The sequence below is a fragment of the Schistocerca serialis genome, chromosome 5 (assembly GCF_023864345.2).
Source record: "Schistocerca serialis cubense isolate TAMUIC-IGC-003099 chromosome 5, iqSchSeri2.2, whole genome shotgun sequence".
Taxonomy (NCBI): Eukaryota; Metazoa; Arthropoda; class Insecta; order Orthoptera; family Acrididae; genus Schistocerca; species Schistocerca serialis.
Window position 1 is genome coordinate 612,297,466 of NC_064642.1, and position 13,082 is coordinate 612,310,547.

At 40.3% G+C, this 13,082-nt stretch overlaps 1 protein-coding gene across 1 annotated transcript in view; it reads right to left on the bottom strand.

The window, feature by feature from the left end:
- The window catches only part of LOC126480932 (transcription termination factor, mitochondrial), a 60,796-nt gene extending 50,478 nt beyond the window's left edge, over positions 1-10,318 (bottom strand). Inside the window, exon 1 of the mRNA XM_050104345.1 lies at positions 9,788-10,318. Within this exon, the coding sequence (XP_049960302.1) occupies positions 9,788-10,202 (415 nt within the window). The 5' untranslated portion in view covers positions 10,203-10,318. The remainder of the gene's footprint in view (positions 1-9,787) is intronic.
- Positions 10,319-13,082: the final 2,764 nt, after the last annotated feature.

Consider the following 13,082-nt stretch of genomic DNA (forward strand, 5'->3'; position numbering starts at 1 on the left):
TAATAGTAAGTAGATTCAAACAGCTGTAGGTTGCAGCAATTAGTCAAAGATGAAGATGCTCACACAGGATGGACAAGCAGTCTTCAGAGTGAAGATCACAAGAAATAAAAGCTTTGGATAGCATGTTTGCAACACAGTCACAATGTTGAATACAATCTGGATGTCATGTGGCTTGTAGGTGCAATCATGGATTGGTGACGTATTATCAGCTGACCCGTGGTTACAGCAGTGGTTTCTGAGTCCTACTTGTTACATATTTCTTACTCTCCTGCACATTAATTTGTATATCTTGATTGAATTAATACAAGTACACAAGAATTCAGATACAACACCTTATTTAAGATTTTTAATTTTGCAAAATGTAATTTGAACCATGTTACTGTTTCCAATAATTCAAAATAAAGTATCCTCTATATGCACCACAATATTGACTGCTAATTTATGTTTTGTTATGGAAAGTGAGATCTATGTTATGTGACATAAATGGTTTTAATATGGACGAATCCCACACTACAAGTATCTAATGAAAATATAATGCCCATAAACAACTGATTTCGCTGATGGAGAATTACAGAGCGTGTTGGAATAATCATATTTTTATTTCGATAAAGAGTGGCAACAATGACAACACTGTACTGGTATTAGTGATGGTAAGAGGCCTAGTGGTTTCAGTGCAGATGTTAATCAATCTAGAGTCACTGTGGAACTGCTTGATGTCAGCAACATTCGTCTGAAAGATGTTGTGTTTACAGGTAATGGAAAAAATACATATGATTCCTTGTATCCTACAGATTTTCAATATTATCCTTTTACTGTAACTGAAAGCAACAGATATGGTGTACTGTTTTTAGGTAGCAACTATGTAGTTTAAAGTGTGTACATAAATTGCTGTAAATAAACAAATCATGAAGAAATTCATAGATTTTTCGATATTATTATATACATGGAACTGTAAATTTATCCAATAATACACGATTATTGGTGCACAAATTTTCTGTTCAAACATAACTTTTTTTCTGACAATTACCAGCAGACATCACTTTCAGTTACTCCTATGTATTATACATTTTGCAGATGATAATTTGTCTAACAGAAATGATAAACTCATAAGTTCTGAAAATAACAAATATATCCTGAATAAAATTTAGTGCAGAATAAAGGGAGTCCCAGGAAGAATGGTCAATATTCAAGGATATGACAGCAATTATCATTCAAAGTAAAAAAGTCTAGTAAACATGGAATCTAAAATGCACACGTTACGAGCTATGAGCACTTCTTTATCTTTGATACTGTTAAACAAATCTCTTCTACTGCAAGCTCTTTGCTTTCCATATTTTGGGAGGGAGTAATATGAACCTACACAAAAAAGTCCAGTAAACATGGGCTTTAAAGCGCATACCTTAAGAGTTATGACCACTTGTTCACCTTCACTACTGTAAGCAGATCTCTTGTACTGAACAAGGTCTCACAGCTCTTAAAGTACGCATTTTTTGAGTCCATGTTTACTCAAAAAGTTTTTTCTTGTTTTGGTCCTTAACCCTCCACAATTCAATATGGAAAGCAAAGAACTATAGCAGTAGAGGAGACTTGTTTCGTAGTATTGGAGACAAAGACGTGCTCAAAGCTCTTAAGGCATGATTTTAAAGCCCATGTTTACTAGATTTCTTTGCTCTGAATGATCATTCCTATCATATCCCTGAATACTGACCACTCCTGCTGAGACATCCATTATACAACAGGAATGTGATGAAACTGTACATGATTACGCAATGAAACGTTTGATATAGATAAAATCCTGGCAACAGAAGACAAGTTTCATTTTTACATTCGTACATTCTAAGCAGAAGCCACAAATACAGTATTAAGATTTTCAAATCACTCGATGTTGTTGGATATACTTTATGCATGGTGACTTATCTGTGCAGCACCTGGCAGAGAGTGTAATTCTGGAGCTTATGAATAATTAATTTAAAGAAGGTCAAACAGTTGTTAGAAGTAGGATATAGCTATTGCTCATCAGTAACCCCCCTCCCGGTGAAATAGCTCCTTGAAGAAAGAGATGACAAATTGGCAGCAGACATTGAAAAATAACAGAAAGGCATCTTCAACCAATTAAAAAAAACACCTTCGCAGTAAATGTATCAATATTTTGTAGGAAACTAACCATCCGTGGATAAAATTGGGATGGTGGTACTTATAAAGAGATCAAGTGAATGAGGTAAGTGCGGTATCGGCTTTGTAATAGCGGAATTGTGACACAGCACTGAGATATGATTTTCAAACTATTTTATTAGTAAGGATATATACATAACATGTGTAAGCATTGTGAGTGAACAGAGCATACTAACTCCCACCATCTCAGAGGGCAGCAATTCTCGTTCACGGAGTCAGAGAAGCTACGCCGCCACAGAGGTCTCCCCTCCCCCCAACAGAGCAGAGGAAAAAGGATGTAACGGGGCATCATCTTTCTGAAGTGATGTAGGCAGCTTTATGATGGTGGGTGTGAGGGAAGACTTGTCATAGTCAGCAAGGTGCACCAGGAGGGGGGACAGGGGGGGGGGGGGGTTGGGGAGGCAGGGTGCAGGCCAAAGTGCGATATTGGTTATGCAACTAATGGGTTGCCACTGCCGGTGTAAGCAGATAAGGAAGTAGTCTCGGTGGCAGCATTTGAAGAGGGAGGCATGTTGACAGCATTGCCCTGTAATGATGCATCCACAGGAGGCATCGTGGAGCTGGCGGCGTTGTAAGCCATGGGTGGTGATGGTGAGTGTACCGTCTGATGAAAAATGGGAGGTGAGTCCTGCCATGCTAACTTCTGGTGGGGCAGGAGTGGTGTGCAAAAAACTGTGTGTGAGAGTGACCTATCCATGTAGGCAGTGGTAATCATGAGGTTGGTATTGTGTAACGTGATGTGATATGCTGTCAGGCAGAAAATTGTGCAGACTCATAGACAATTGGAAATTGACTAACAGATGGATAGGAGGCAGTGGGGTGGGGAGTGTCTGTTGTGACAGGTCCACTTAAGTCCATGCCGATTTAAGCTGGTTCACCGACACTATTGTTTGTTTTACAGAAATTATGATATCAAAAGTGTTTGTATCATGTTTCAACAAACGGTATGGTCCTGCAAATGGTTGGATTTCACTGCATCTGTATGCAACATCACATGAGAACACTTGGCCGGGTCTTTATGAATAAAAATTCGTAGTGGCATGTGATGGGAGGGGATGGCACATGGATGTTTTGTATATGCGTCCACACAAGTGCCACTACATGTGGTAAGTCTTGCTCTATGGGGACCATTTCATGTGCTACGAATTCAGTGGATACACTGAGAGGCTCACCATATAGTACTTCAGTGAGTGATGCATCAAGGTCATCTTTATGTGTCATGTGAGTGCCCAACAGAATCCATGGTAAGGCCGCCATCCATGCTTCTGAGTGGCACATGAGAGTAGCTTTCATTCCCCAATGCCATTGTTCCATGAGGCCACTGGATTGCAAGTGGTAGACGGTTGTGTGAAAGCAGGGCCATCCGTATAGGTGGTATAAGTCACTGAAGAGTTAGCATTCAAACTGCTGACTCTGTTTGAGGTTAAGGAGGCCAGGCAACCAAATCTGGCACTCCAACTGTTGATGACAGTTTTTGCCACTGTCTCTGCTGATATGTCAAAAATAGGCATGGCCTCCACCCATTGTGTCACATGATCTATCAATAACAGAATGCAATGGTACCCATACGATTTGGGGAGTGACTGTACAATGACAATGTGGATGCGCTGGAACTGCCCCTTTGGAATCAGGAATTTACCAAAGCGGTGCTGTGTGTGGTGGCTGGTTTTTGCCTGCTGGCATGGAATGCAAATCCTGGTCCACATGGCACAATCCTTTTCAATGTTTGGCCAGGCAAACCATTAACTGATTAGGCACACAGTAGGGTGCACACCCGGATGTGGAAGGTTATGGAGGTCAAAAATTGTCATGTGATACGTCCATTCAAAATATCACATCAGACTTGGTTGGTCACACTGGGTAGCGTGTGTTGCTGCAATTGGAGTCTGGTGTCTGGTTTGTTAAACAAGCTTTGGAGATCAGCATCTGTGTTTTTGGAGCTTTGATTCTATCAAACTCCATTTGGGCAGAGGTAGCTGCGATACGAGAAAGGTAGTCCGCCACAATATTACCAGCACCTTTAACGTATGGCACGTCAGTAGTGAACTGTGCTAAGACATCTCTCCTGGATGCAGAATCCGCTGACGGGTTGAGGAATGTGTCTGCCAACGGGTGATGGTCTGTATATATGGTAAGGGGTCTCCCATCAATATCATCTTCAAAATGATGAACTGCTTCATGTATGGCTAGTAGTTCACGTTCAAATGTGAACAATTTTTTTCTGGGTGTCGGTAAGTTTGTGGGAGAAAAGCCTGAGCAGCTGAGTCATTCCACCAATATCTTGCTGTAAAGCAGCCCCGATCATGTGACCTCTAGCATCAGACGTGATAATTAGATATTCGTTGGGAGATGGGAGGGTGAGGGCCATGGCATGTAAGAGGTGTTCTTTCATTTTGTCGAAGGTTGCCTGCATTTGCGGTGTCCAATCAAGGCATCGTTTACCAGATGTATTTCTGCTGTGGAATGCTTGGGTGAGTGGTAGCAAAGTCTCAGTGGTGTGTAGCAGTTGGTTCCTGTACAAATTTATGACTCCCAAAAACCTAGGCAGCTCTTGTTAGTTGTTAGGAGGTGGCAGGAGGCATATTTGGTTAATTTTCTAAGGAGCAGAATGCACCTCAGATGCATCAATGTGGTGTCCAAGAAAGGTCACACAGGACTGCCGAAGTTGGCACTTGTCATCATTTATCAGGGCCCCTTGGGAGGCCAGCTTATCGAGGGTGACACACTCATAGTTGACATGGTCTTGCTCATTTTGTGGAAAAATTATGTCATCTCGACAGGCATAACATAAAGGCAAATTGAACAGTACACTACCAATAAATCTTTGCCACGTCTGTGCCATATTTTTTATTCCGTATAGCATGTACGGGAACTCAGAGAGACCAAATGGCATGATTATCACTGTTTTTAGTATGCCTTCATCTGCCATCAGAATTTGCAGGAAGGCTGTTGTACAATCTACAATGCTGAAAATTTTTGCCCCAGACAAGACATGGGAAAAATCGCGCAATTTCAGAACGGAGTAGTTGTCAATGTTTGTATAGGCGCTGACGTAGTGGTAGCTGCCACATAGGTGCCAAGTACCATTCTTTTAGGAACTAGCTTAATTGGGGAAGCCCAAGTACTGTCTGATGGCCCTACTATGGCAGCTTGCAAAAGTTTGTACAGTGCGGCATTAGGAACCTTAAGTTTGTGGGGAGGTAGATTGAAGGGGTGGCAACAGCCAGTGTGCCGGTATGGTTGTAATGGGGTGGACAGTACCGTCCTGTACGGCGCATACTGCGTGGGGTCTAATGGGGAAGCGTGGAGCGAGTCCAGGAAGCAGGAGATGACATGATTCACCATTGTTGTTAATGTCACACGACACTGCCTTAGGAAAGCACTTCAGTGGGGGTTGGGATGCTTTATCAGCCTAATAAGTGTCCATAGCAGCAGCACAAGTTGCTAATAAGGCCCGCACTTGCTCTGAGGAGGTTAAGAAGAGTGGCAAACTTCTCACCGTCACCCACGATGCCACTGGCCGACATGAAACAGTTGCTGAGGGCAAACCGCATCATGGAAGAATCCATGTGGAACAATGGTCGTTTCAGACAGTGTTGGACAGAATGATGGATGTCAGTGGTTTGATTGTAAGGCACCATAGTGAGGTGGGTGTGGCACAGCATGGGAGACACAGGAGCATCAGTGCACAAGACAGGCAGGAAATACGGCTCGATGTAGGACGGCACGTGATGAGGTGGGTCCTGTCGCAGCTTGGGTGGTGTCGGTGTCATGTGGCAATGTATGTAGAACTCGGGTGGTTGTTTGAAGAATGGCCGCATGTGTGAGTGAAGTTCCAGAGCTGACGCTGTAGATATGACTTTCCCAATGTCAGATGTCTGAGATGGCAGACAATGCACGTGAGTGTGTGCATGAGGTTCTGGCACCATAAAGAAGGAAGGCATGGTCCATATATTTTCCAGTGGCACTGTCTATATCTCATGGAAATCATGCAGACATGCAGTCATTTGTAGTGTGGCTGACACAGGAGTGGCATCACTGGAACTGGAAGGTAGTGGTACCTGACTTTGCCGAGGCAAGGTCGAGAAAAATGTGTCCTCAGAGTCTATAGTTGGTTTTGGTGCTGGGTGTGGGTGATGCAAATCCAAAGCACAGTGCTGGACCAGAAGCAAGTCAGTTGTGATGCCCGGCGTGGGATATGACTGATGTCATAGTTCATTTCAAGGAATTCATGTTTAGTCACAACAGTTGGCACAGGATTTGGAAAATCAGAATGAACAGGTACTGAAAGGTGATTTACACATTGATACCGCGGTCTTTTGGCAGGTGGATGACAAAACGGAATGATGGAGTGGTATGGCATGGACAAGTGTTGTTCAACCGTAACGGCACTGTGGGAAGTTTCCATATGGTTCAGGTCGTTTCTGTGAGTGTCATAATATTCATGCACAACATTTTGTCCCTTGTGAAAGTCAAAGGCACTAAGATCAATGTTTGTTGCAGAGGCAAGCAGCTATTTTTTACTGTGATTCTCTGGTGCACTTATGTCTGAAATACCAGGAATAGATTCACTTGGTGTCAAACCTGGAATGTTTATCATGAAGTCATTCAGTAAATTCAACACTTGTTACGGCATGGTTCACTCCTCGGTATTGGTGGCAATGCGAGATAGGTTTGAAGAAGTGGAGAACAATAAAGGCATTGTTGCTATGTCACCTGGGACTGTAGTGTCATCCAAGCCTCGGCAGATATTTAGCAATTTTGCGCACAGGCTGTTTGTGGAATTCACAAGCACTTCTTGAGAGATGATGCTGACATTGCTGAAGAAACAGAGGGGTTGTACCATTTGTAACAGCAGCATTCTCAGTGGCGTAACCAGCATGGAAAACTTTCAAATTAACAGCAAAATCACAGCATGGTGTGGAAATTGTGGGTCACCACTGTGGGAAATGGGGTATGGGCACTGTGATGGTAGAATAGTGACACAGCATTGAGATATGACTTCCACACTATTTATTAGTAAGCACATACACATAACACATGCAAGCATTACAAGTGTAAAGAGATACTAAATCCCACTGCCTCATAGGGCAGCGATCTTCATTTATTGAGTCAGAGATATTACACTGCAGCGTGTAAATGCAAATTTATATTTCACTATACTACATAAGCTGGTCAAGTAAAACATGAAAATAAAAAATTGTGGATAAAGCTTGTGAGATATGTTTTCTTTTCTGAACACATACTGCATATTTTTCAAAGAAAGTATTAGACATCAGAATCCTTTTGAGTGGTTCATTAATTGATGTACATAGAAAATGACAAGAGTGGCTAAAATCCTGACTCTCAGGAAGTAAAGTACAGTAAACATACTTTGAGTATGACAAATATTGCTAAATACACAACAGAGGACGTCAAGAAAAATGCAAATTTAAATCCACTGGCATTTTCAGATGTTTCGCCAACCCATGTGTTATGCGGTCCTACATTCAGAAGTAGTAAATGATATCCTTAGAACATCTAAATGTCCTGCATAACAACGTACAACTCGCTATGATAGTGGAACACAGTTCAAAGTTTCTATGATTTGGTTTTGTATGCCAAGAAGATAGTCTGAGGTTCAAAATTATGTTGGACAAGTGAGCCTAAAATTTGTAAAAGGTTACTTTTTAAGTAATTACAATTGAAAAAATAAATATATTAACACAAAGAATAAACATGTGAATAACTGTGTGTATGCCACAAACCCCATGTTGTCACCTTCAAGAATAATTACAATATTTTTAATAACAAATACGGGAATTCACCACACCTCAAACAGCCATCACTTCACAGGCTGTGGTTGTGCAGTTTGTAAACTAATCTATTCATGGCATTCAACATCTTGGTTATCAGTACCCTTGGTATAATAATGTCGTGTGACGACGGCCTCCCATCGGGTAGACCGTTTGCCTGGTGCAAGTCTTTCAAGTTGACGCCACTTCGGCGACTTGCTTGTCAATGGGGATTAGGACAACACAACACCCAGTCCCTGAGCGGAGAAAATCTCCAACCCAGCCAGGAATCGAACCCAGGTCCTTAGGATTGACAATCTGTCGCACTGACCACTCAGCTACCAGGGGCAGACAGTACCCTTGGTGAAAATGAATGTAAGCATTTTGTGAACTGAGCAAATAAGTCTTTCCTAATCAATAAGGTTCCTGTGGCTGTAAACCATTGAAATTTATTGGTAATTTATGCACAGTGTTATAACATCAATGTTTGAGAAAATGTGATGAGCCTTTTGTATGCATGACCTGCAGGGACAACAAATCCTCAAAGACTCTACTAATGGCAACACTGACCAATTAAGGTAGTCTGAGGTTCAAAATTAAGTTGGACAAGTGAGCCTAAAATATCTAAAAGGTTATTTCTTAAGTCATTACAATTGAAAAAATAAATATATTAACACAAAGAATAAACATGTGAATGACTGTGTGTACGCCACAAACCACATGTTGTCACCTTCAAGCATAATTACAATATTCTTAATAACAAATATTAATCTACTTTGAGAAATTATGATTAGCTGTATAAAAGCTCAAAATCTTTCTCATACGCAAGTGGTTGGTTGACCGATAATATAAACAACAGGAAGGAGCCAATCACTGAATCATTGAAGTCTGCTCCATGACGACATAGGGAGGATTTGTCACAAAATTTTAAACCCAAGCTTCTCTCATCCTAGCACCACTTAAAATAGATGGCATATTTGAAGTCAAACTAATATTCTCGCATCAACATACAGACATCATTCAGTTAAAATGTGGTGCGCTGTTTTTGAGACATTAGATGCATTTAATTCTGCAGCAGGAAGGCACGGGTTGTAGGAAAATGCTCTATATAAAGGCATGCTGACATGAAATCATGTCATCTGCATGACTAGATGGAAGTGTACTATAATTGGGCGATTAAAGTTTATCTTCTTTCATTTCCTGACTCTCTCTCTCTCTTACATATGGCTTTCGAACTCACCAGTGACACAAACGACCACATGGTGAGATCACATGATGTCAATGATATCTTGCTTGTCCGCAACATCATTATAAAAGATTCCAAAGAGTCTCAGTATTCAAAAGAATAACACTGTTCCATCCTGCTTCTGTACAGCCAGTAGCAACGCTATGTAAACATGTAATGAGTGCAGCTAACAGTGATTTAAGATGCGAAAGACCAATGCGTTAGAAATGCAGTAACGAAACTGTGCACTGAACTGCAATTCAACGATAGTTAAGCACTTATGCATTGTAAACAATGCTATTAACTCAAAATTGTTCCACAGCGAAATTTTTATTGTACAGTTGAGTTTATACAATAGCCTAATCAATGGCTCTGAAGTGATCACACTTTGATAATAAGAAAAGAAACAAGCAGACTGAACCCGTGTTTAGGATCACGTAGCAAACCATGATAATTATTTGATAAGAGCGTAAGTTCACGTACATTTTCAAACCGTCACGACCTTTGAAAGATACAGATGTTGAACTGAGAAGTATGCCATCTTTCTGTACCGTAAATACATGATTGATTACTACACAAGGTAGAAGAAAATGAGGAAAAAATTACATAACTTTACCTTCCTCAAATGTCAATAGCCAAGGGTTGTTTTGCAACACAGATTTCTGTAATCCTTGCGCCTGCGCTTTTTCTGCATTATTCTGTATTGTTGCAGGGCTTAGTTTATGTAAAAATGGATGGGATTCGTAAATCTTTTCTGCCTCATCCGTGGATATTTCAAATATGTCTCTCAGTTTATTAACACAGAAGATTTTGCGTGATTCATAATTCTTATCCACAACAGAAATGTAATCACTGTTAAATTCCTCATCTGTATCAACATTAAAACTAACATGACATCTTATGTTTCCGACTGATCTTGTCACATCGCCCTTCTTGGAAACGAAAGACCCTAAAAGCCTTTCACTATGAAGACACTGAAAGTCAGCTGTTCTGCTAAGACGTAATAATCTAAACAAGGTATTGCATATCATAGTTTTTCTTGCAAAAATACAGAATCATCTGGCATACTAACACTAACGAGTAACTGCACAATTATATACAAAACAGATGTTAAATGAAAACAATAACAAATCAGAGACGTGTTTCGTGTCCCTTTGACCATAGAGTTTAGACGTCTTCCTTGTACATCGATAAAATATCGATTGATCGTTAGTGTTGGTCTCTCGACGTCGTCAATACAAAATTAATATTCACAACGCCTTCAATTCCATGTATTATTGTTACAAATGCAAATCCTTATGTCACTTCCCATGTTTTGCTACTCGAAACAGATAATGTAAAACAATAAAATCAAAGTGGGGAACTACTAGGTTCGGTGTATCCCATAGCTCGACACTTGGACCACTTTATCACTTTATTCATTACTAGATCTGCGTAGTTTGTCAGTCATGACTGGACGTACTGTGTCAAAATTACACAGAAACAAATAAGTTTTTACAGTTTTTCACATAATATATGAAGAAAATTGTTCACAGCAATAACATATATAACAGATGAAAATAATATTATTTTGTCTAATAACTTTGGTCACTGTTGAAGAATTCTGTGACAAAATATAAAGGATGCTGTTTCAAATCCTGTGCAGTTTTCCTTGCGAGTGGTCTTGGTGGCAGACATTGCAATTCTCGAGGCAGCGTGTTAGTTATTTTTAGAGCAATCATTAGAAAACTATCTTGTGTCCGAGACATAGAGTAGAAATATATCTGGAGTGAACATTGCCTTCTGCCACTACACACGCACCAATTTATCGGCCGACCGACGGACCGACCAATTTCGCGGCAGCCTACATACATCCCGACCGACTGCACTCAGCGACTACAGAGCCGACCTATTGTTGTGATTTGTTTACTGTAAGTTATTTGAGTCCATGTTTTACTTGTTTCCCTTTGATTTTACACAGAAACAAAAACTAGGATGTGCCTTGGCTGTTTTAGTGACAAAAAGCCCAAAAGGAGCCGTGAGAAACGGGTGGGCAAAGTAGTTGCTAATGCAAAAAAAAGAAATTCACACATGATCTGTTTCGTAAGCAAGTGGGAGCTGATGACATCCGTAATTATCTAAAAATTGGTGAAATATGCATTTCGAAGGTGCTGAAAACCATCAACCCATTCTTAACATAAATGGATATAGTCATAAAAGAGTCTGTATGCAGTGAGGAGAGGCTGTTAGTACATTACGGTTAATATCCAGTGGCAAAAGATGAGGGGACGTCAAATTCAGTTCTGCTGTATCCCCATTATTATTATCTAAAATAATTCCTGAAACCTGCAATGTATTTTATAGTTGCCTGAGGAAGTACATCCTCAGTAAAGCAAAATAAATAAAAAACATGGTGTTGTTGTTGTTGTGGTCTTCAGTCCTGAGACTGGTTTTATGCAGCTCTCCATGCTACTCTATCCTGTGCAAGCTTCTTTATCTCCCAGTACCTACTGCAACCTACATCCTTCTGAATCTGCTTGGTGTATTCATCTCTTGATCTCCCTCTACGATTTTTACCCTCCAAGCTGCCCTCCAATACTAAATTGGTGATCCCTTGATGCCTCAGAACATGTCCTACCAACCGATCCCTTCTTCTAGTCAAGTTGTGGCACAAACACCTCTTCTCCCCAATCCTATTCAACACCTCCTCATTACTTATGTGATCTACCCATCTAATCTTGAGTATTCTTCTGTAGCACCACATTTCGAAAGCTTCTATTCTCTTCTTGTCTAAACTATTTATCGTCCATGTTTCACTTCCATACATGGCTACATTCCATACAAATACTTTCAGAAACGACTTCCTGACACTTAAATCTATACTCGGTGTTAACAAATTTCTCTTCTTCAGAAACGCTTTCCTTGCCATTGCCAGTCTACATTTTATATCCTCTCTACTTTGACCATCATCAGTTATTTTGCTCCCCAAATAGAAAACTCCTTTACTACTTTGAGTGTCTCATTTCCTAATCTAATACCCTCAGCATCACCCGACTTATTTCGACTACACTCCATTATCCTCGTTTTGCTTTTGTTGATGTTCATCTTATATCCTCCTTTCAAGACACTATCCATTCCATTCAACGGCTCTTCCAAGTCCTTTGCTGTCTCTGACAGAATTACAATGTCATCGGCGAACCAGATATTCGTTCAAATTTTATAAATTTATTTACGTGTGAGGTATGGGAGATGCAGTTGGTAGTTTAAGGCACTATTTCACATGAGATAAAGAAAGACTGCAAATGGTGATGGCTCACATCATCTAATAAACACGACAGATATATAAGAAATGAAGCATTTAGCAACTGCTAGAAAAAAACACACACACTTTCTTCTTCGCAGCAGAGCACTTGGAAATAGGCTGCACTTTTAGGGACTTATAAAAATGAAGCAAATATCTCTTATGACTAAACGTCCGTAAACTGCCTACATTTCAGGTTTTATGCTTTACTTTGAATGTGTATTGGAAATGCAATCTCAGACTTAATTAATAGATTTAATTTCCGATAAGGATCGGAAATAAAACCGAAAACCAGAAATACAAATGGTCGACGAACTTTTATTCATAAAAAATATACCTTTTACTCTATGTGTCACATAAACCATCATGCAACATTTTTTGTATCTCTGCTGCTATGCTCCTCGAACAACATGTCCCACAAACATCTCTATTCTTTACATTTCTGCAGAAGCTCTGTCATGAAAGTTTCATCCTCCCCATACTCTGTAGAACAACATTTAATCCCATGCACAGTGACAAAAGACGAAATTAGGGTCGGGCGCTCGGCGTAACAGTACTACACATGGCACAATTTGTTGTATGAAGATGGGAAGGGGGAGTAGCTGTCGTGTGGTCGTACCCACCCAACATC